The sequence below is a fragment of the Periplaneta americana genome, chromosome 9, assembly GCF_040183065.1.
Source record: "Periplaneta americana isolate PAMFEO1 chromosome 9, P.americana_PAMFEO1_priV1, whole genome shotgun sequence".
In the NCBI taxonomy this organism is placed as follows: Eukaryota; Metazoa; Arthropoda; class Insecta; order Blattodea; family Blattidae; genus Periplaneta; species Periplaneta americana.
The window spans coordinates 78,886,110-78,911,464 of NC_091125.1; the positions used below are offsets into that span (position 1 = coordinate 78,886,110).

At 34.2% G+C, this 25,355-nt stretch overlaps 1 protein-coding gene across 2 annotated transcripts in view; it reads left to right on the forward strand.

Annotated features, from left to right (window-relative positions):
* LOC138706130 (synaptotagmin-7-like) overlaps nt 1-25,355 on the forward strand; it is a 531,126-nt gene that overhangs the window by 320,871 nt on the left and 184,900 nt on the right. Inside the window, exon 2 of one of the 2 annotated variants that reach the window (XM_069835118.1) lies at nt 16,508-16,519. The exons of the other annotated variant lie outside the window; for it this stretch is intronic. Coding sequence (XP_069691219.1) covers nt 16,508-16,519 — 12 coding nt within the window. The remainder of the gene's footprint in view (nt 1-16,507; nt 16,520-25,355) is intronic. 2 annotated transcript variants of the gene reach the window in all.

A 25,355-nucleotide genomic window follows, 5' to 3' on the forward strand; every position in this document is an offset into this window, starting at 1 on the left:
GAAGTGAATATGGGCTATTTTAATAATGGAAATTAAAAATTAAAAGCATTAAAATTTAAAGTTAAATTGTGACGTATGTTTCTGTACCAACAACAGAAAGTTATTAGAGTAGTAACATACAATTTTAAACGTGAAAATGGAAGAGGAAAGGTTAAAAATGACTGAAAAGTTGTAAACGTGAATTAAAATTTTAAAATGCAGTCATTGTGGTTTGAAGAGATAATTGAGGCGGTAGCCGCATAAAGGGCCCATAAGCAAAAGTTATGTTTGGAGGAAACGAAGATTGAAAGATTTATTTTTATGTAATTGCGATTTGAATGCACTTTTATGAAAATAACAATTTGCGTACTGTTACGATAATATTTGTCTACAAGTTTTTGCTAAGTAATGCATTCCGACTTCAATAGTGTTATAAATATATTATTTTTTGGAGCATTTTATAGCCCTTTTACCAGAGGACAAGTTTATTTTATCAAAATACTTTTAATATTATACAGGGTGTTTAAAAAATACGGGGCATAATTTCAGGTATGTATTTCCCACATGTAGACAATTAAAATAGTTCATTACAACATGTGTCCGGAAATGCTTCATTTCCGAGTTATGGCCTTCACAACATTGAAATTCACCGGAACGTTTTTCTTTCCGCAGGTCGTTGTCATTACAGAAGATGTTCAAAATGTCCACCTCCTGCTTGAATACAGACCTCACATCGCTGTCTCATTGACCTGCGAACACGATCCCAAACTCCAGGAGTATTGCGTATGTCCTCAGAACATGCCACAATTCGATTCCGAAGGGATTCCAAATCAGGCACCGGAGACGAATAAACCAATGATTTTAAATGGCCCCACAAGTAGAAATCGAGAGGGTTCAGATCAGGTGAGCATGGAGGCCAAGCAATTGGGCCACCTCTACCTATCCATCGATCAGGAGACCTTCGATCTAAGTACCGGCGAGCCGTACGACTGAAGTGTGCAGGAGCGCCATCATGCAAGAAGTGAAAGTTTTGACGATTGATCAGTGGAGTGTCTTCTAAAACATGAGGTATGGTGTTTTCCAGGAAGTTTGTGTACGCCTGCCCCGTAAGTCTGTTTACATGTACATGGGGTCCAACTAATCGATCACCAATGATAGGTACCGGCCCACATGTTGAGGGAGAACCGCACCTGGTGATGAGATGGAACAGTTGCACGTGGGTTTCATACGCCCTTACATGCTGATTGTGAAAATTTGTTATGCCATCTCGTGTGAACTGTGCTTCATCTGTAAATAATACTAAGGCAGGAAAGTTCGGATTTACACCACATTGCTGCAAGAACCACTGACAGAACCTAACTCGTGCAGGGTAATCTGCTGGTGACAGGGCCTGTACACGTTGCAAATGATAAGGATACATTTGATAGGCTACTCTTTCAACAGTCTCCAGACAGTCGTATGAGGAACATTGACTTGCAACGCTACCCTTCGTGTGCTGATAGAAGGAGTCATGTTCACAGCCTCCAGAATCTCCTCCTGTACTTCTGGAGTTGTAGATCTTGGTCGTCCCCTTCCCAAACCAGGAGAGTTAAATTTTCCATACTCACACAGACGGTAATGGAGACGTACAAATGTCTTCCGATCTGGACATTGTCGCTGTGGGTACCTCTCCTGGTACAAACGACGAGCCAGCACAGCATTGCCGTCCGCCTTACCGTACATGAAGTGTATCTCTGCCAGCTCTTGATTTGAATGCATGTCGCACAGCCTAACGCCTACACAACACTGAATGTAACCTTCGCCTCGGAATGAACTGTCAGAGTGCCCTTTTAATGTCTCCTTTGACGGCAACGACCTGCGGAAAGAAAAACGTTCCGATGAATTTCAATGTTGTGAAGGCCATAACTGGGAAATAAAGCATTTCCGGACATATGTTGTAATGAACTATTTTGATTGTCTACATGTGGGAAATACATACCTGAAATTATGCCCCGTATTTTTTAAACACTCTGTATTTTAGCAAAAATTAAACATCAGCATTGAACAGCGCACACTACAGAGGTTTACAAGTTCATAATCATTTTAGTAAGATTATATTTCTAACATATATCTCATAGTTACGTCATAAATTGTACCGAATACGTAAAAATCAAGAATATCTGTTGGGTACAGAATACAGATTATAAGCTACTTAGTATTAATCTAGAATGGATTCACACTCATTTCAAAGTTTATCTTCAGAGTGCAGTTTACACTTTAGTGCACATCCTGGATGGACTCACATTCACTTGAGGATCATCTTCACTGATGTTTGCTGAATTCCACAACTACGTAAGGGTGCATGGGTTCATTCAATTAGCTATCCTGCCCACTGTTTATAAGATATTGAAAAGAAACTACGTAAGCAAGTAGATTTTAAGACGGAGAATCGAATTAAACATTCTTCCGAAAAAGGGCGTATAGACCTATGGGCCCATTTTCCGTCTACCGTCTCAATTAATTATATAAAATTTAAAATAAAAACGAAGTGACTCTAATAGATAATAATAATAATAATAATAATAATAATAATAATAATAATAATAATAATAATAATCTGTTAAAAGAAGAAGATATAGCCGCAATAAAAGAAAAGTTAAAAAAAGAAAAAAACAGAAAAGTATGAAGCCAGTGGTAGAAGTGAGCCCTGAAAAGCGACGTTGGAATCTTTGAGAGCTGGAAGAAGGTGCCGGTGATTAGTTGCGGAGCTTTGTGAGCAATGCTCCCATGAATAGTGGCAACGTAAGCTCGAAATATTGATCGCAGAGTTTCTCATATTGGGGACGCTATTACGAGACGGGGGACGGAGCATCCCTCAAGCCGCGGCGCGGCGCCGCACGAACGCTGCACCTCCTACCGCCACGCGCAACAGATAGTAAAATCCGTCCTGACCCGGACTCGCCTACTAAAATTCACTCGCATTAATTTGTTTACCTGTGTTCCTGTTTGGCCTCTTAGTCTTTCGGAAAATTTTACCTTCTACGTATTAGACGTCTGTTGTGAACAGTCTGTGGTGCGAGTTTTCACAAAACACTTGCAAAGTGAATCACAATCTCGAAACTCGTTAATTTACTGAAGATTAATTGAAACCAAACCAACAAGATTAATTATATACAGAATGAACCGTAAGTAATGTCGGTTATTCTTTGAGATATTTCAAACAAAGAAAGCTTAATACAATTTTGCTCGTTTTCCCTTTCTTTTCGTGATAAAAATTGTTTGATATGAAACATTTCATTGGATGTTGGGAAAGCCATTTATTTAATGTCCAGTATGCTCAGTCAGTTTAATAGATATTATGATAATAAACGACTGAAAGAATTTTAGTTTTGTTTCAAATGTGCAGAAACATTTTTCAGAAAAATTGTAATATTTTAAAATTCCTTTGCTGAACGAAAAGTTACACATTTGTTCGGATAATATTTCCGCACATCTAAAGAACAAAAATAAAATTCTTTCAATCGTTTAATGTCATAATACTCTGCTCTTTTAAATTGACTGAGGACATTGGAAATTATATCAATGGCTTTTCAAAACACGCTATGAAATATTTATGCATCTTAATTACACAACTTTTAACACCATATCACCTCGGAATATGTATTATACGTCTTTCTCGTGTTAAATATTACTGTACCTGGTTAACATGTTTCGATCTGTTATTGACCTTCTTCAGAACTTGTTGACAACCAGTCTTGTGACATAGATAAATAGCACTAATATTCCTCCTAAAAAATTAGAAATAAGATGTATGGAAATCAAAATCTTTGTGATAATAATCCTCTTATTATACATACGATAATTTGAATTAGTAATATAAGTCCTATTGCTAATGGATGTCTTATTTGTGTAAAGAGTAATCTTGTAGTTAACATCATAATTATAATATTTTAATGTCAGAAAGTAGTTTATTTAAAATATTAGTTTTGGGAATTAATGAAAAGATATAATCTCTTTTCTGAAGTTTTAAAAGGTACACCTTATTTTTGGTTTACAAGACCAATATTTTTGTTAAATTATTAAAACTAGTGAAAATTATTTTTTTCTATTATATTTTTTTGTTGACAACCAGTTCTGAAAAAGGTGAATAACAGACCGAAACATGTTAATCAGGTACAGTAATATTTAACACGAGAAAGACATAGCCCATAATACATATTCCGAAATGAAATATTTAATATGAAACAGTTATCTTGTAAAGGAAACAAAAACGAGCAAAATTGTATAAAATTTTTTGTATGAAATATCTCAAAGAATAAACCCCTGAAATTAATGGCAATACTTACGGTCCACTCAGTACGAGTATATAACACTTCAATACATTAAAAGCAATAAGCAGGGAAAGGATTTATATGTAAATACATATTTACTTATAAAGCTAATATAATTTATATTTTGCATTATCTTTATGTTTCACAATGTGTAGGGTTGAAAAATCCTACTTTTATTTTCCATATTTTTCCATATTTTAGAGTTTAGTACATATTTTCGTTAATTTCCATATATTTTCCATATTTCATATAAAACAGTCCATATTATATTAGGTTTAACAATAAAACAAAACAAAATTCCATTAACTTTTAAAAATACATTTCAACAATAGAGATTTAAACACAAGTTCAGTAATCCCTTTAACATCAGAGTTATTTGAAAATTAGCAGTCCTATCAACAATGGGAAAGTAAGTTACAAAACTGTATTAATTTAATTTAAAATTTTTAACAGACTTCAGTTGTGCAGCTCAACAGTTAAATGCCAGTCAGAGTACACATAGGTTCAGTTTTGTAAATCATACTATAAAGACGGTAAATATGCCAAAAGTACGTCATTCAGTCAATTTAAAATCAAAACTAACAAGTTACATTTCAGAATTTAAAGAAGATGGTTTATCAACTGACAATAAAATATTATTTTGTAATTTGTGTCAGTGTGCAGTATCATCTACACAAAAGTTCCTGGTGCAACAACACATTACAACTAGTAAACATCAGGCCAACAAACAACTAAATTCCAAGCAGAGACAATTGTTTTTAACACAACCAACAACATCGAATGTAAGATCTGAGTTTAACATCGACCTGTGCCGTTCTCTCATCTCTGCTGATATTCCTCTCTACAAACTAAAGAATAAGGTCTTCAGGGAATTCCTTGAAAAATATACTCAACATACAATCCCGGATGAGTCAACACTTAGGAAGACGTATGCTCCATCCATCTACGATGAGACAATACAGAAGATAAGAGATGAAATTAAAGATAGTTCAATTTGGGTTTCCATTGATGAGACTCCCGACAAAGAAGGTAGACTTGTTGGTAATGTAGTTATCGGTTTGTTAAGTGAACAATATTCTGAACGAATTCTTTTACATTGTGATGTTCTAGAAAAGTGCAATAACAAAACTATAGTTAAACTGTTCAACGAAGCTATGGGTATCCTGTGGCCAAAGGGTATTATGTACGATAATGTGTTATTCTTTATTAGCGATGCTGCCCCTTATATGGTCAAAGCTGGACAAGCATTATCTGTTGTATATCCTAAATTGACTCATTTTACTTGTGTGGCGCATGCATTTCATCGTGTGGCAGAAGTGGTCAGAGACAATTTCCCTAAAGTAGATTTGTTGATTTCATCAGTGAAAAAAGTATTTCTCAAAGCTCCCAGTAGAGTTAACGTGTTGAAAGAAATGTACCCTGAAATTCCATTGCCACCAAAGCCAATTTTAACTAGATGGGGTACATGGCTAGAAGCAGTTGAATATTATGCCGAACATATAGACTCTATTAACAATGTTCTCCTTGCATTGGACTCTGAAGATGCAGTCTCAATTGATACTGCGAAAACAGTTACCTGTGACATGAGTGTGAAGAATGACTTAGCTCACATTCAGCATACATTTTCATGCATCATAAAAACGCTCAAAAGTCTCCAAAATAGGCACCTTTCACTATCTGAAAGTTTTGAAATTATAAATAGTACTATGGAACAACTGAATCGTGGTAGAGGTAAAGTTGCAGATGCAGTAAGAGCTAAGGTGGACACTGTACTTTCAAAAAACCCTGGATATGAAGAACTACAAAAGGTTGTTGCTGTGATGAGTGGTGAATCAACAGTGAAGATTAACTTGGACTTATCCCCAGCAGACATTGTGAAATTGAATTATGTACCAGTTACTTCTTGTGACGTCGAACGCTCTTTTAGTCAGTATAAATCTATCCTCAGAGACAATAGAAGAAGATTCACTTTTCAGCACTTGAAAGAAATGTTTGTAACCTATTGTTATGGTAACAGACAATAAAAATTGTGTTTTGTTGAAACTACATTGGAAGATAAGGTACGTCCATTATATTTTTTGTTTAGTTTGATTAAAATGTACCAATATTTAACGTACATAGTCATTTTTTTATAATTTTAAGTCCATATTTAATTCCATATTTTGGTAAAAATCCATATTTAATTCCATATTTTGGTAAAAATAACTACATATATATTTACATATTTCATATATTTTTAGTCCATATAAATCCGTTCCCTGGCAATAAGAATCTTCACTCTGTTCCTTTGAGTATAAGGTCTGAAATTCAAAATTACGAAAATCACATAGGTCTAGTATGCCTATTCTGGGTCAGAGAACACAGACGATGTACGTCATGAAGGATCAGATGAAGTGAAAGAAGCTGCTTCCACCGCGATAAGAAGGAGCAGTGCCTGTATGATGGTAAACACAAAAAGATGACATAAACAGACTTTGATTTTGACTTGGGATTCGCAGTGTGTGTCAACTCATATATTAAATTAAGAGTTAAAGGATATATTGTTTCTACGTGGAATTTACCTTCGACTGAAAGTGATAAAGGTTCAGTTAACAGACATTTATTTTCCTCAAGTGTATGAGCGAATGAAATGCAACGTATTCTCTCCAAACGTTATTAGTACGCCATTTATATCTGGTCATTGCAAATTTGGAGATTATTTTGAACGATTCAAAATTAATCCTGCTAAAGAATTCAAATGCTTGTGTGGGGATATACAGTACAATGAACATCTATTGTTTGATCATTCTGTATTGTATAGGCAAAGACTATGCCTTACAATATATGTTGGAAATTGTAAAATCAGCTATGAACTAGTTCCTGTATGCACTTTTTTCAAAGGAATATTGTTACAAATGCTTCATTAAATTCATTCACCATTATTCATTACTATATATCAGTGTTAAATTTTTTTGTTATGATTAGTGAAACTATAGTCTCATTATATTTAATGTAAAATAGAGCTTTATGAATTTTTAATAAATACTACTTCTACTACTACTGCTATTACCACCACTACTACTACTACTACTACTACTACTACTACTACTACTACTATTACTACCATCACATAGATCATATATACGAGAACGGTATATATTTTTAAATTAGTACCGTAAAGACGTATTATACTTCCTCATTTTATGCTTTACTTGTTAGTTTATAATTTTAATCGTTTATAATTTAGTTTATAATTTTAATCGTTATGTAACGACATTATATCAGCTACACGGTTGAGTAACATTTATTTAATGGTAAATATGCGAGATGAGAATTTGGCGGGAATGATTCCAAGCATTCCTCTGAAAGCAATGTAAAGATTGGACTTTTCCCATAGTTATTAATGAATAAGTATTTCAAAACTTTTCGAATATTGAATCTGTCATCGTCTTCAAGTGAGAAAAGGGGGCGAGAATTGTATCCTATTCGTTGGGGTCGTTACAAACAGCTATCTGTACCTTTCCTTAACAACGCAACATTATTTGCTCTCTCTCTCTCTCTTTTAGATCAATATTCTTCTTATGGTTGAAAATACTTCGGGAAAAAGTCAACCAAATAATCAGGGATTCAAACCCACTCCCGAGAGCAGCAACATTTTCCCGAAATATACTTTTTCTGATGGCAATTTTTTAAATACACATTTTCAAAAATATATAGCAATAATCAATTACCTTAATAATAATAATAATAATAATAATAATAATAATAATAATAATAATAATAATAATAATAATAATAATAATAATGATAATAATAACAATAAAGGTATTTAGAAGTTTATAAATATAAATAGCATCTAACATAGGACGTTACGAAGAATCTTTATCAGTTTACAGTTATGAAGAATAAAACAATTTATTTTTAAATTGTTAATTTCCTAACTGTGAATAATGAAACAGTTTGTTATTAAAATGTCTTCGAATTTAGGTTACATTTGACTTGTCTGTAATTTTAATTGTGGATCTACTGGATTCATGCGGTTTCCTTTCATAATTGTTTATACCACAAAGAACTGAAAATGTCTGCTTACACAACTTTCATATTGACAATTCTGTACCCATCTATTTTCAGAATTTAAAACAGAGAAGTAATCGCTTCCTTCTACTGACAAACCTTTCAAGTGGTGTGCAATTATCTGTTTCACTTCACGAGAGAAATCTTCTCCAAGTTAAAAAATGAATTATTTAAGAAATGATAATGAAGCATACGACTTTTTTTCCCACTCAGCCTACAACTGCAAAATCTTGATTGCTGCTTCAATGTTATCCTCAAGTTGAAAAATATCAACATTTTCCCCCTTAGAGATGCAAATGAACTAGGCAGAAAATGTCCGCTAAGTACACCATTTTGCATAACTAGGGGAAATCACACAGTTGTCACTTAGCTTAGAATGCTAATTATTTCTAAAGAATCAAACGTATCGAAGCTCTAAAAGCCTTAAAAGAACTATGCTCTAGGCAGCCATCGTACGTTATAAGCTGGTTGCGCTCTCTGCCGATTTATTGCTTCACGCAAAGATTGAAAAACACCCCAGTTTAATAGTGTATTCTTTTTTAATTTGGCTAGTTAATAACGCTAAATTTGAATTTCTATTAATAAAAGGTACAAAATCACTGAATACTAATGAAATATTCTTTATATGAAGCTGAAACACCAGATGGATTATGAAAATATGTTTTCCGGTAACTTCTTACTTTCAAAAAAGAGACGACACACGGTAGAAAGTTATAAACACAAAAGTATTAACCTTAGTTAAATATGAATGTTTTCCCAAAAGTAAAACAAAAAATTAAGAGTTTGATAAGCTATTGAACCGATATCACCACTGTGCACATTCTTGATATTTGTAAGTTGAAAGGTTAGTGTTTTTCCTTATGTTTCCACACTAATCATGTAAATATCTCGCATAATATGAATATAACAGCAATGAAAATACTATTAAAAACTGAGGACTAGCGTTAAAGCGCTACTGAGTACTTGATAACATTACAAGCTTGTTTCTCTAACATTTTCAAATGTTATAAATAAATACTTTCTCTGCATAAAAGAATGTTTAACGATCACGAACATATATTAGTTTAATATAGTTATTATTTGCTCAACACACACAAAATATTGCCTCTTACGTTAATATAAGAATAGCCTTTCACTATGAAAAAAAAAACAGCAAAATGGTGGAATATCATGTCATTCGTAAATGTCAGCGGACAGCTAGATACTCATTTCATCACTACATGGCAAGTGAATACAGGCTACAGTAGTGTACTACCAAAATCTGGTGTCGTTAACAAGAATTGATAGGGTGGCGCTAAAGGGACTTTATTAAGGTTACTTTTTGACTAGCCCTCGTAAATACACTTATTTTTTATGAACACCATTACCAAGCTAAGTTTTTACTATTGTTTAGAAAATTATAACTTCAATTGTATAGAAACAGTATTGTAGTAACTCAGTTGTAGAAAAACAGTGTACAGTTGATGGAAAACTAATCACAGTAAACAAGCTACCACTTTGCTGTTCATTTTGTAATTGTCCACTTCAGACCTATCTCACTCTAACTTTGCATGGTACTTTTAATTACTTGAAATAATGCAAAATGCAGAACAGCTACAGTATATATAAGTTTCTTGTTGAAAATATTCAGCCCTCTCACCTCCAGGCGTATTGACATAACCTTTTAAATCACCTAGTGTAATTACATTAGCAAGTGACAATAAATAAAGTTTAAATGTCTCTTAAAATAAAGTAAATAGTTCACATTTTCGCACACAAATTGTTTTTCGTTTACTCGCTTTCGTAGCCAAAAGCTTACACAAACTTCGTTATAATTAAAATTGTGTTGATTCGTATATATTAGACATTAAAATTACATACTGTACATATCTTATAATTGAGGACTGGACATAAAAAGGCTGTAAGTTACAAAGAGAAAAACCCTAGACAACAGGGTTTTCTTGAACAACGAGTGATTTAATATACATTTTGCACATCTATGAGAGAAGATAGGTTCTAAATAAAATTGTAATGGAACTTATGCTATTTTGTTTGCTGAATTTAGTTAGAAACAGAATCTTTTTTGAAAAAATTAATTTTCAAAAATGTTGACACAGCCCCTTTCATGTTTATTCTTCAGTTATGTTTAAAGTGTTTCGAAAATTTTTGGTTTTTAACTGTGTCATAGAAGCAGAATCATCCAGAGTTCCGAGTTACATATCGGTTTTATCATATAAGAAGATAGACAGCTTACCTCTTGTACCTGTTACAATGACGGGAGATTTAATTTTTGATAACTGTTTTAACAGATTTATATTACCTCCTGCCTGCTTTTTCTGTTATTCGAGACAATATGTTTCTTAGAATTGTTGAAATATCGCAAAAATCCAAAAATATAGCTCCAATTTTCAACATCACAAAAGTCTCAAATTATAGTTATGTAAAAGTTTGTCCATGTTGAAAGTATTGTCTTAACGCGTGGTTCACATGAGCTACGGCAAATTGCACGTCAGATGATACATGTAACTGTTACTTTAGATTAAATTGATTCATATATCTCTCATACGTGTGCTCTGAATCTTCTGACTCTTTGCGTATTCATTATCGTAATACTGAAAATATTGAGTAATTAGCTTGAGTATTGCAAGCGGGCTATAAACAACATGACTCTTTGCGTATTCATTATCATAATACTGAAAATATTGAGTAAGTAGCCTGAGTATTGTAAGCGGGCTATAAATAACATGCCTCTTTGCGTATACATTATCATAATACTGAAAATATTGAGTAAGTAGCCTGAGTATTGTAAGCGGGCTATAAATAACATGCCTCTTTGCGTATACATTATCATAATACTGAAAATATTGAGTAAGTAGCCTGAGTATTGTAAGCGGGCTATAAATAACATGCCTCTTTGCGTATACATTATCATAATACTGAAAATATTGAGTAAGTAGCCTGAGTATTGTAAGCGGGCTATAAACAACATGACTCTTTGCGTATTCATTATCATAATACTGAAAATATTGAGTAAGTAGCCTGAGTATTGTAAGCGGGCTATAAACAACATGACTCTTTGCGTATTCATTATCATAATACTGAAAATATTGAGTAAGTAGCCTGAGTATTGTAAGCGGGCTATAAATAACATGCCTCTTTGCGTATACATTATCATAATACTGAAAATATTGAGTAAGTAGCCTGAGTATTGTAAGCGGGCTATAAATAACATGCCTCTTTGCGTATACATTATCATAATACTGAAAATATTGAGTAAGTAGCCTGAGTATTGTAAGCGGGCTATAAACAACATGACTCTTTGCGTATTCATTATCATAATACTGAAAATATTGAGTAAGTAGCCTGAGTATTGTAAGCGGGCTATAAACAACATGACTCTTTGCGTATTCATTATCATAATACTGAAAATATTGAGTAAGTAGCCTGAGTATTGTAAGCGGGCTATAAATAACATGCCTCTTTGCGTATACATTATCATAATACTGAAAATATTGAGTAAGTAGCCTGAGTATTGCAAGCAGGCTATAAAGAACATGACCCTTTGCGTATTCATTATCATAATACTGAAAATATTGAGTAAGTAGCCTGAGTATTGCAAGCGGGCTATAAATAACATGCCTCTTTGCGTATACATTATCATAATACTGAAAATATTAAGTAGCCTGAGTATTGCAAGCGGGCTATAAAATAACATGACTCTTTGCGTATTCATTATCGTAATACTGAAAATATTGAGTAATTAGCTTGCGTATTGCAAGCGGGCTATAAATAACATGACTCTTTGCGTAGTCATTATCATAATACTAAAAATATTGAGTAAGTAGCCTAAGTATTGCAAGCGGGCTATAAATAACATGACTCTTTGCGTATTCATCATCATAATACTGAAAATATTGAGTAAGTAGACTGAGTATTGCAAGCGGGCTATAAATAGCATGAATCTTTGCGTATTCATTATCGTAATACTGAAAATATTGAGTAAGTAGCCTGAGTATTGCAAGCGGGCTATAAATAACATGACTCTTTGCGTATTCATTATCGTAACACTGAAAATATTGTGTATGTAGCCTGAGTATTGCAAGCGGGCTATAAATAGCATGACTCTTTGCGTATACATTATCATAATACTGAAAATATTGAGTAAGTAGCCTGAGTATTGCAAGCGGGCTATAAATAACATAACTCTTTGCGTATTCATTATCGTAATACTGAAAATATTGAGTAAGTAGCCTGAGTATTGCAAGCGGGCTATAAATAACATGACTCTTTGCGTATTTATTATCATAATACTGAAAATATTGAGTAAGTAGCGTGAGTATTGCAAGCGGGCTATAAATAACATGACTCTTTTCGTATTCATTATCATAATACTAAAAATATTGAGTAAGTAGTCTGAGTATTGCAAGCGGCCTTTAAATAATATGACTCTTTGTATATTCATTATCATAATACTGAAAATATTGAGTAAGTAGCCTGAGTATTGCAAGCGGGCTATAAATAACATAACTCTTTGCGTATTCATTATCGTAATACTGAAAATATTGAGTAAGTAGCCTGAGTATTGCAAGCGGGCTATAAATAACATGACTCTTTGCGTATTTATTATCATAATACTGAAAATATTGAGTAAGTAGCGTGAGTATTGCAAGCGGGCTATAAATAACATGACTCTTTTCGTATTCATTATCATAATACTAAAAATATTGAGTAAGTAGTCTGAGTATTGCAAGCGGCCTTTAAATAATATGACTCTTTGTATATTCATTATCATAATACTGAAAATATTGAGTAGGTAGCCTGAGTATTGCAAGCGGGCTATAAATAACATGACTTTTTCGTATTATCGTAATATTGGACACTCGCAAAATACCGAAAAATTATATTCATATATGTTAAATAGACAGAAACGGACACATTTAATATATTTTTCTCTTGTTAATGACGTTAATGCCATTGGAACCTCTGCCTACTTCATTGGCGATTATAATGGATCCTTTTTAAGGCTGTGGCAGAGATCGGTGTAGCTCAGTCGACTGAGGTGCTTGCCTGCCGTTCCGAAATTGCGCGCTCGGGCGTGGGTTCGATTGCCGCTTGGGCTGATTACTTGGTTGGGTTTTTCAGAGGTTTTCTCCCAACATAAGGCGAATGCTAGATAATCTATGGTGAATCCTCGGCCTCATCTAGCCAAATACCATCTCGTTATGACCAATCCCATTGACGCTAAATAACCTACAGTCGCGCTAAAACCTCCTGACGTTTCGCGAGCGCCAGTAACATGCGAGCGCGACGTTGTCACAACTATTCTCTCCGTCTCTGTCTCTCAGCGACAGTAGTTTTAAAACTGTGGAGCGTGATCCTTTACCTGTGATTGGTTTCATATGGAGATGCAGAAGGTTTAATAATAATAATAATAATAATAATAATAATAATATGATAATATTAAAATGGATTTGAGGGAGTTGGCATATGATGATAGAGACTGGATTAATCTTGCACAGTATAGGAACCGATGGCGGGCTTATGTGAGGGCGACAATGAAACTGCGGGTTCCTTAAAAGCCATTTGTAAGTAAATATAATCAGATTGCATCGAATGAAATTAAAAGCCATAAACTATAGAAGAATTAGTTGAGTCAGAGGTAAATAATCATACTCACTGGGTTTATATCAGTTTTTGTAATAGTTTTATTTTTATTATGGTTAATAAATAAAGGTGTCGAATAACACAAAGGTGCAGTGTGATAAAATAAATTGAATGATAGACTTAATTTGAAATAATAATTTTCTGTGTAAATGAATTGACATGGCCCTAAATAGCATTATGTCCATGCTGTCAAAGTATATTCTTGCAAAAATAGCGGTTATTATATGCCTGCACATTTCATATATAACGCCTTTACAAAATACCCCTTTTGTTACGCTCAAGTCCCGCATAAAACGCTATTTTTGTGGAATATTTTCGATGTAATTTTCAGCAATGTATTGTAACAGCAATGAAACGTTTTGACCATTGAATGGAAATTTTTGCTGCTCAGTTTCTTGTCTTTTAGTGTATTGAAGTGTCTGTGAGTGTGATTACAGTAAGTGCTTTTTGAAAAGCGCTTTCTATATCGGAAAAATTGTAAATCTTACGAAAGTACGATGAAAACAGTACTCTTAATCAGAAACTCTCTGATTCATTAGGAATCCCATCATCGACATTAAGGACGATAATAAAAAATCGCGACTCAATTACTACAGCTGCGACGTCGGGAGAATGTAAGTGCAGGAAAGTGAAGTGTGGTACACATGAGGACTTGGAGAATACGCACACGGCAAACAACTACAAATGACGTACAGTACAGTAATTACATAATGGAATACTACTGTATAACCTTTCATGAATTTTTTATTGGGTTATTTTACGACGCTGTATCAACATCTAGGTTATTTAGCGTCTGAATGAAATGAAGGTGATAATGCCGGTGAAATGAGTCCGGGATCCAGCACCTAAAGTTGCCCAGCATTTGCTCATATTGGATTGAGGGAAAACCCCGGAAAAAACCTCAAGGTAACTTGCCCCGACCGGGATTCGAACCCGGGCCACCTGGTTTCGCAGCCAGACGCGCTGACCGTTACTCCACAGGTGTGGACCTTTTCATGAATCATGTATTTCAATAAAGAAAAATGCTAATAGATACTGTATATAAGTCAAAATTAGTATAGCCGCCTAATACGTAGTTTACACGCGGTCGGGGTTTTACTGTATTAACCCTTTAAATTAGAACCCTGGGGATAGAAATGTGATTTTTTTTCGGTTAAACATTCATCACATATAATGCAGGATCCCTACAACATACCATTTTCCCGAGCGCGCTTGTTATTTGATCTTGAGACTTTCTAAGCGGCGAGTATGCGGCGAGTCCGCGTGCCCATATGTTTCAACGCAGCACTGCCACTATTGGCTATCGCCGAAAAAGCGGACACACCTGCAAACGTCAGGAGGTTTGAGCGCGACTGTAGTACATACTGCGTCATTAAATAACCAAGTAAAAAGAAAGTTTGGGGGCAACCTTTAGATCGGATTCTGTTCGTCCAGTGTGATAGGATGACATGAGTATGGAAGTGGGTATGAAGGATGAAGAAGATGAAAATGACGGCGAAAAGAGCCAGGTTCCGCGCCGAAAGTTAGTCAGCATTTGTTCCTAATGGACTGAGGGAAAACTCGGAAAAACCTCAACCATGAAACTTGTCCAAACCAGGATTTTATACGAGCCCCGCTAGTTTTCGCACTCAGGCACGCTGACAACTAATCCAAAGCAGTATATGGACACGTTATATGATTTGCCAATGTTTTGAACAGGTCCTTTTCACGCTGTTCAATACTTCGACTTAGAAATATTCTCTCTGGTTAATATTTTTGCCTAATGTAGTAGGGTAAAGTTGCCTAATTCCGTGATACTTTATTTCACTGAATGTCACGGGGTTGGGTATCTTGCTAGGAAGTTCACCGAAGTCTCAAAAGTAGGCGAAATATGTAATCATTCGAGAAAAATGTCTGGTGAAGCTTTAACTGACATTCAATTTTAAAAAAGTATCACGGGATTAGGGGTATCACGGAAATAGGCAACTTCACCCTACATGTTTCATACTCTGAACTTCATATACATTTCCAACGTCTGAATCACACTATTAAAATGAAATCTCCAGAGCTTTCTCTCCTTCGCTACATAAATTAAAAACAGTGAGTACCATGAGCATTACGATAAAATAACTGTAGGAAATCCATTGTCCATAGTGTAGTGATGATAGTTTAGTGCTCATAAATTAGTCATAAGTAATCCTGTTATCATAAAACAGTTCTAAAATATGAAGATAAATAATTATATCCGTTTAGAAGTCAGATCTTATTTCTGTCCAATTCCGCTTTGTTAAGTTCTGTAACTTACGGAGGCCAAGAGGCATGAACTGATGAAGGATAACATGTTGTAGAACACGCAAATAAGCATATCAAGATAAGCTGGCGAGCATTACTAACCATAATGAATACTTACCACTAGCAGTAAGGTACCGTATGTAGTTGCTTGCGCTTGTGTAGTGCACTTGCTAATTGGTGCTTCTCTCTTTCTGTTTCCCGCTTCCCGTGCTGTCCCGCTGCTGCTGCTGCCGCTGCTGTTACTCCTGCAGAGCTCAGTTAGAGTGAGTATCTACGGCTGCTTAGTAAGTAACAACCAGCTTATTAGAGACGCTAGTCTCAAGTGATTGCGTGTCTGAAATTAGTGTGTGAGTGTTGTGTGTGCGTGTATGAATTTAATTTAATGCACGAATTTCTCGTACACTAGTTATGTAGCAATAGTTATTTTAGAATAGATTTTAACCAACCACTGATTTATCAGTAAAAAAATAAGACTTACATACTTCTAGAGCTAGTTCTCTAAAATAAGGTATTTTTTCCAATACATATTAAATGTAATATAATGAAAGATACAAGGGAGAGTCAAAAAGTAACCTTAATAATTGTTTAATAATTGAATATGTACAGGGACACCATTTTATTTTTACTAACATTTCTAATATTAACCTGGCTATACCTTGTTGAGAACCGAAAACACCGTTTGCTACCTCCTTCCACGACTGGAGTTCGATGATACTGGCGTAATATACAAACAAATCACTTTACTAGGTATAGGAGGGAAGAAAAGTAGTTCATCCATTTACGTAAACTAGGAAATATCACGCTTTTGAGTTTGATAATGTTCATTAGATTTTTGTTTAATCAAAATACAGTACTGTATTTACAATGAGTGTTTCTACTCACGAATTGAACTGTCCATTTCGACGTATTCATTACGCAGTGTATATTATACTGTCTACAGCACATTAGTGTACGATATAGAGAATTAAGTTAAATTGAAAAATAAACATAATATGGATATTTAAACACATTTTTGAAAATGGTGGCAGTTCATTTCGATATAGGCTTCAGTTCTAATGTGCATATTATTGTACTATATACTATTGTACGTAATTCAAATTACCAGTTTCATCCTTTATACCAGTAACTCATGTTGAAATAATTCTGTACCTACTTTATAAAAGAGACCTTACGTACTGTAAATTCAACACTTCTGCCCGATCCGAAAAGATAAAATTACTCAGACATGCTATCTACTGCCCGTCCAAGTGGTTATGTCGCAGGGTCGTGGAAAGGGGGGGGGGATCACGTGACAGTTAATTACTTAACGAGGCCCTTTTATTTAACTTAATTTAAGCAGTTGTATGGGTATAATATTACGTAGACGTCCAATTCCTAACAAAAATTAATGTTCTCAGAAAAGAATTAAGACAACCCAGCCACTAGCCTTTGCAGAGAGGCGTATAGAAGCAAGTGGGGGAAACCGGGATGCAACGTAGACAAATGGGCAACAGTACCTATGAGAAAATGATTCAATATTGAAAGCCCTTTCGTCACTTGAAAACGCGAACATATTTTTGGAACGTACTGTTTACTTTGACCGTATGGCTACTATGACTGTATACGCGGTCTTGGATCTGTGTGGAGGACGGTTGAACTTCATTAGTAAAAGGGGTGGGAGTGAAGTACATTCAAAAACTCAGGTACAATAAAAATTGAAGTAAAAATAAAGTGATGTCCCTGTACAATAAGACTGCAAACACTTCACCACTTTTAACATAGTATAGCAGGAACACTTTCATTTAACGTAGTTGGGACTATGTTGAAAAGTGATGAAGTGTTTGTAGTCTTATTGTACATATTCAATTAATAAAGCAATTATTAAGGTTACTTTTTTACTCTCCCTCATACATTGAAAAAAGTATTATGTACAGTAGTGGCAAAAAACCGGACCGACCCTTGTAGCTGATTTCAGAGCCTTGTTCACTCCAGAGCACGATAGACTGGTAACTAAGACTTTCGTGGTTCGAATCCTGCCAGGGAAGGAAACTTTTTTTTGTTCCTTATTCAAATTTATTCCCGATACTTTTCGATTGCTGGCAAAATTCATGTTCTGGGAATAATAAGTTAATTAGGTAGTAAAATATCGCTGCAATCGAAACGTATTGGGAATAAATTTGAATAAAGAACAAAAAAAAGTTTTCTTCCCAGGCAGGATTCGAACCACGAAAGTCTTAGTTACCAGTCTATCGTGCTCTGGAGTGAGCAAGGCTCTAAAATCAGCTGCAATGGTCGGTCCGGTTTTTTTTTTGCCACTACTGTACATAAAACAAGAATGAACATGTCAAATATTTAAATAAAACAGAAATATAAATTAAAGAATTTACCCCCGTATAAGCAAACGCTCGTAGTCGAGAGATAATATTGAAATTATCGAAAGCAGAAGTTCCAAGGTCTAATTGTTTACGAGATACGAAGGGTAAAAATTGCGGTCTTGTTATGTCATACTGAATTGAATTGAATTTAAAAGGGGGAGTGCTGTAACAGCCATAGCACTGCGACCTAAAAGATCTATTGCGCATCCCCGTCATGATATCCCATCAGTCCAATAGTTTGATGTTCTTAATGAAGTGAATCAAACTATGGCTGGGACGGTTGATAGTTCATCAAGCTTTGGAAATGTTTCCCAAAGATGAGAGCTCTTTGATGAGCGAGTGCATCTTCCTGTAAACAACGAGTACAGGTTGGGTTGATATTGTGTCCCATCATGTACAAGTTCTTCTTGAGGACACAATGTCCTGTGAGGAATCCAACTGCCCAGCGGAGCTGTTTCCTGCTCAATTTTAACAGGCCACTTGACCTGTTTTTATTAAGATCTCTTATGAGAGCCTTTGAGTGTTTACAGTCCTCAATTGAGTTCCAGTAGTTTTGGTGTTTCTTGAGAGCCCAGTCCCTGATAACCTGCTTCACTGGTCTTAGAGATAGTCCCAGCACAGGTTCAGGTCCTATAAATAGGATCTCAGTTCCCTTTTTGGCAGCCTTTGTTGTGACATAACTCCTGGCCGAAGTGAGTGCGACTTGAGTCACCAGAATCCATTGTTGTATTTTAATGCCACAACTCGAAGTTTATAACTAATATGATTTTGGGGCTAATTTTTTTTTCAATTGCCAGTGACAAATATAATGACGTAAATTGCAAATTACAGAAGTATGAAATTTCCGAAACTATTGGATATTGCTACTACAGTATTTTAACGTCGTTTCAATATCATAACAAACTGCAGTAGAAGCAAAACATTCCGTACAAGATTGAAGAAATGGCTACCCTACAAAGCAGCATATCGTGAAATATTTAATTCAATTTAAAATTCACCTGTCCATTTTTAATGGATCGGTACCATGAGCATGAAGTCGCACAATATGATGACCAAGTTTAAAGTCACAACTTTCCGCTTTTCTTGCACTTTGGTATCTCGAAAACGGTAAGGTCTAGGACACTGCTTCTTTGGATGTTAAAACAACTGTTTCAAATTAAACCTTCCATAATCTTAGAAAATTATGAATGAAAAGGATCTTCACCGCTTTTTAATAATAAAGAAATATTAGGCCTAATAATAATTGTTGTTAAAAAAAGTAATTTTGTATGTAATTCAATTAATGATTTTTGTAATGATCAAAAATAGTAAGGCGGAATATGCTGAAGCTTGTACACTAAAATATTTTCAACGCGGTTCTTCTAGGGGAACACAATCTAGAAGTTCTTCAGTTGTTTTTATGACAGCCTGGATAGAGATAAGTAATAAAAAGATAGTATTGTTAAAATGTAAACTCAAAGTTTATTTAGGTCTATACAGTATTCTCTTCAGAATCAATTGGAAGATGATGTAATATACATTAAAAAGGGACTCTAAAAATATATCAAATGTATTTTCAAAATAGCTTCAGATGAATTGAACATAATATAATCAGAAATACAACATAAAATCCCCACAAATAATATACCAGTTATGACATAGAAAAATGACAATTAAATGTGCAATTGCTTAAAATAGTATAATATAAATTGAAATGGTTTGTTCTTTGAATAATATATACTGTAAGTATACGTATATATTTGTCTTAATATTGATTTAGATATGAAACGTAATTTATAATTATTATGTTGTTAGGGACATAATAAAGACCACAGTGTACAGTACCGGTATGCGAAAGGAAGAATGTCGTCCTAAATAATGAAAGAAAATTGAAGTTGCAGATACCGTTCAAGGAAATAGTAGACACCACAGAATTGATATTATAAATTTAGATGAAATAAGAGATCTAAATAAATTTCAGTTATTATATAAAATTGATAATTAACCGAATACAATGACGCGACACCATGAAGAAAATGGAATGTGGAAGATTATTATTCTGAAGGAGGAAAAGGAACTTAAGCGCTAATACATCAGAGAAATTTTACTCTCATCCCTAGCTAGGCGCTGGAGATGAATAAAACTAACTGCTGCTCTCGCTCGCTGTGTTCGTTTCATTTGTCTTTCGAGTCTCGTCTCGTCATTCTCGGGCGCTTCGAGCTCGTTCATCATTCTCGAAATAGCTTTTGGTCGGCGTGGAAAGATTTCGTAACTTTCAATAAAATACATCATTGAAATAAATACCGGTAACATTATAAATGTTTAAATGAGACAAAAAGATAAAGCAGAACAGTTTCTTAGTTATCAAAACCTAAGCTTAAAACGAAATTTCGAAATTTGTTTTACATACCAAGGACAAATACTGAATCCCACAAAAATTCCCCAGTTTTCCAAATGTTACAGTTATACAATAAATTACATCCTCATCCGAATGTTGATGTTTTCAATATGAATTTCTCTAGATACAGAATTATTTGTTATCATATTTTACAGAATATTGTTATTAGTTAATTTGAAGCTACTTTCACACATTATTTCAATTTCTCTTTTTTCTTTCCCTTTTTTCTATTATGTTTCAGTTCTTAATAAGTGTATGTTTCCTTTTCTTTGTTTATGTTTTATCAATTAATTTGTTAGTCGTGAACATTGTAATTGGGCTTTGCCTGTTATGTTCATCAACAAATGAATAAATAAATAAATAAAAATGTTCTCGTTCTATTATATGATATTACCTATGGTTATATAAATAAAAAAAAACAATTCTCAAATAAATTTGCATTTCTAAGAAACATAAAACATAACGTTAATATTTTTTACTTGAGATTGCACACTTGATCTCAAACATATGAAAAGAAAATTCCTAGCCATTTAATAAGGGCGTAGTAATTAAATAAAGACTGGGGAACGGATTATTATACACTGAAAGGTAGAGATGATGTTTCAAATAGGCTACTTGATTGTTTGTAGACTACATATATCAGTTTCCAAATTAGATAAAAGTTTAGTCGGGTATAAACAACTGTGGCGATTCAAGGCTGCTTGACGTTCGGGACTTCGGGGGTGATCAATCTCGACGTCTCGAAACACTCACAAGCAGTCTTTACGTCAACGACGCGATGTATACAACATTGTCGTGCGGGTTTTCGGCTTTGCGGGCGCTGTTATTCTTGCTTTCTCGATCGTTGTTCATCTCTACTAGACGCATTCCTGAACACACCAGATCAATTCGTTACGTTAAGGTTCGCTTAGTATCCAGGTTTCGAGCACTCGCCCATCCGTCCCTAGACCAATCTCCTCCGTGCGTTGCTACCCGGCGACCGGGGAATGCTGTGGATTGACAGTGAAACGAAGATCGGATGGAATGATGTTGACAGCTAACCTGGCAAAACAGAGAGATTCCGAAGAAAAACCGAACTGCAACTTGACCTGCCATAATTGTTACTATGAATTTTTCAATGAAAAATCCAAGATCTGACCCGGACTGGAATCCTGACCCCAAGCGAAGGACTAGGCTACTCAACCATCGTATGGAGTATACTTCGTACAGTTTCCTTGTGTGTAGTTCTGTGACTTCTTTGAAAACCTATTTAACAGATTTACGATTCCCTACTCAAACAGCATTGACAGCCCCCATTCACGTGCTACACAGTTGGCACATTCCTAGCGACCCTCGGCCACTTCATGACAGTCACTTGACTTTATTCATAGATGTGGCAACTCTACGTGAGGATGGGAAAATGCCAGTTTTTCTAAACGAGAGTTGTGATTGATTATGACAGGAGAAGACAAGACTTCTGTTATAATATAGAAAGATAAATATTTATAATAACCAATTAGTAGGGGGCGATTGTGGATCAGTCGGCGAAGTCTTTTCTGTGAAACTGCGCTCCAGGCAATTTAACGGACTGTAATCTAAAATATACCCCATTTTATTTTAACAGTGAAAGTTTATTTGCCTAAGATTTGACAAATATCAAGTAAATGTTAAAAGAAACAAATTTCAACATTTTCCATCCAGATGGAGTGGACTAGTGCAGTTCAATGAAATCTTATACATTATTATTATTATTATTATTATTATTATTATTATTATTATTATTATTATTATTATTATTATTATTATTATTATTAACGATTTTTAGTGGACAAAGTGGTGCGTGGTGACGTTATGATTAAGGCGTTGCGTAGCAAGTTGAAAGATCATGGATTCGATATTGATTTTATGCATAGTGGCAAAGTAGTTCATACTTTTTCATAATAATATAACAATATCTATTATGTCAGGGAACAGTTTTGACAGCAAATTGCATTAAGAATACACAGTTAAATGTTTACATTTACATCACTCTGAGAAAATTTTTACAAACTGTAAAACAGTGTAATCCTAGTGAGAAAGCAATTGCATATAATAGGGGGCTGGTATTTATGGAGATTAATTTTATCATTTGTGTTTTTTAATAGTGGTGTCGGCGGAGATTGTTGGAGATTGATTTTACTCTTGGCGGAGATTAATGGAAATTTTGGAAAATACAATTATTTTGGAATTGGAGTACTAACTCAGTATGAATATTACTTTTCAAATAATTAACATTAAAGGTTCGTTGGATTCTGATAAAGGTGCGGTATGGCCAATAGACAATATTTGTTCTATTGAAACTGTATTTAACACACATTCAGTAAAAACGAAGAAAAAACTTGCTGCTCTCAAATTAACATTTTCAAATTATTAGTGAAATGTTGAATTCTCCGTCTTTTAGTTCACTAATGTAATCAGAACACCTGGAATACCATGCAATGTAGCCTACTTGAATATATAACAAATTCAAGTGAAAAAAAACTCAATATGAAATTCGCTATAAGTCGACGTAATAGTAATAATTCACGAATGTGTTCATATTTCGCTATTAGAACTCTATTTCGCGATTTGTCGCGATTGTTTAATCTGCATATTATTAGTCAGAATCACTTCATTCGTAAATCTTAGTAAAAATGTATTGTATACCTATTATGTCGTGATTTTCGTGATCTGCATATCATTCTTTTAGATGTTGTTGGAAGTACTGTTTGTGCAGTTGTGGCAGTTTATTAAAAAGTTTTACCATTGTTTATAAAATATATTTGAAGTTAAACTAAATCTGTATTTTGGCTGATCTATAGTCCTATTAAGTTCAACAGGTATAATATGACATTGTTGAAATTAGTTTAAATATATAACAGAGTTGAACAAATATATAAATTATAATATATTGGAAGTTTTTTATTTTAATAAATATCTACAGGAATATTCATTAGATTTGTTTAGCAATATTATTAGTGCTTTCTTTTTTGATAGAGTAAGATGCTAGGGCTTTCTTGTGGTAGATTAAGATACTAGCAATATCTGCTGCATGTCCCCTTATTTATATTTGCAATAAAGAAAAAATATACACTTTTAAGAATTTCTATACAAACACATGACTTAAATTTTCGTAACACAAATATTTTTCTAGATCATTTGTCACAGATCTTATCAATATAATTTTTCCATGTAAGTTTCTGATATAAATGAAGTCTTAATAACTTAACAGTCCGAATATCATCTTCTACAAGATTACGTAATCCTAACAAATTGTTCTGAGTTTTATCTTCATTTACTAATAGAATATTGAAAGAAAATCATTCATTGGTTGTAGCAAAAGCATTATATTCAATTAATTTCAGTTTTTATAAATCAGGATCATGTGCGAACAAAGTTGTATCATCCGCATACAGTACAGTACCAATAGGTAGATGCTATAAGGTAAATTAACAATAACGACAATAAAGTGAAATGGAGCCAATATCGATCCTTGGAAGTATGAATGAATTAAGTGCTCAAACTCATGTACACAAGATCCTTCGCACGAGCTCGTACGGCCATTAGTGCTATAACTATGCACAGTAATAATAAATACAGTTATATTACCGGTTGTTCTTTATGGTTGTGAAACTTGGATTCTCACTTTGAGAGAAGAACATAGGTTAAGGGTGTTTGAGAATAAGGTGCTTAGGAAAATATTTGGGGCTAAAAGGGATGAAGTTACAGGAGAATGGAGAAAGTTACACAACACAGAACTTCACACATTGTATTCTTCACCAAACATAATTAGGAACATTAAATCCAGACGTATGAGATGGGCAGGGCATGTAGCACGTATGGGCGAATCCAGAAATGCATATAGAGTGTTAGTTGGGAGGCCGGAGGGAAAACGACCTTTAGGAAGACCGAGACGTAGATGGGAAGGTAATATTAAAATGGATTTGAGGGAGGTGGGATATGATGATAGAGAATGGATTAATCTTGCCCAGGATAGGGACCAATGGCGGGCTTATGTGAGGACGGCAATGAACCTCCGGGTTCCTTAAAAGCCAACAAGTAAGTAAGTCAGTACTAATAATAAAATACTAAAACAACAGTTATTATTATTACTACCGTTAATATTAATTATCACAATTACAACTAATCTAACTTCATACCAAATTTCACAAAAATAATAAAAATAAAATAAATGTAAGATATGAAAGAAAGAACACAGTGAAACACACACACACACACACACACACATATATATATATATATATATATATATATATAATAATTCAATTCAGTTCCTTATTGAAACAGCAATAAATAATGCAAATAATAAATATAAACGTAAGACATAATAAAAAACATACACACACGCAA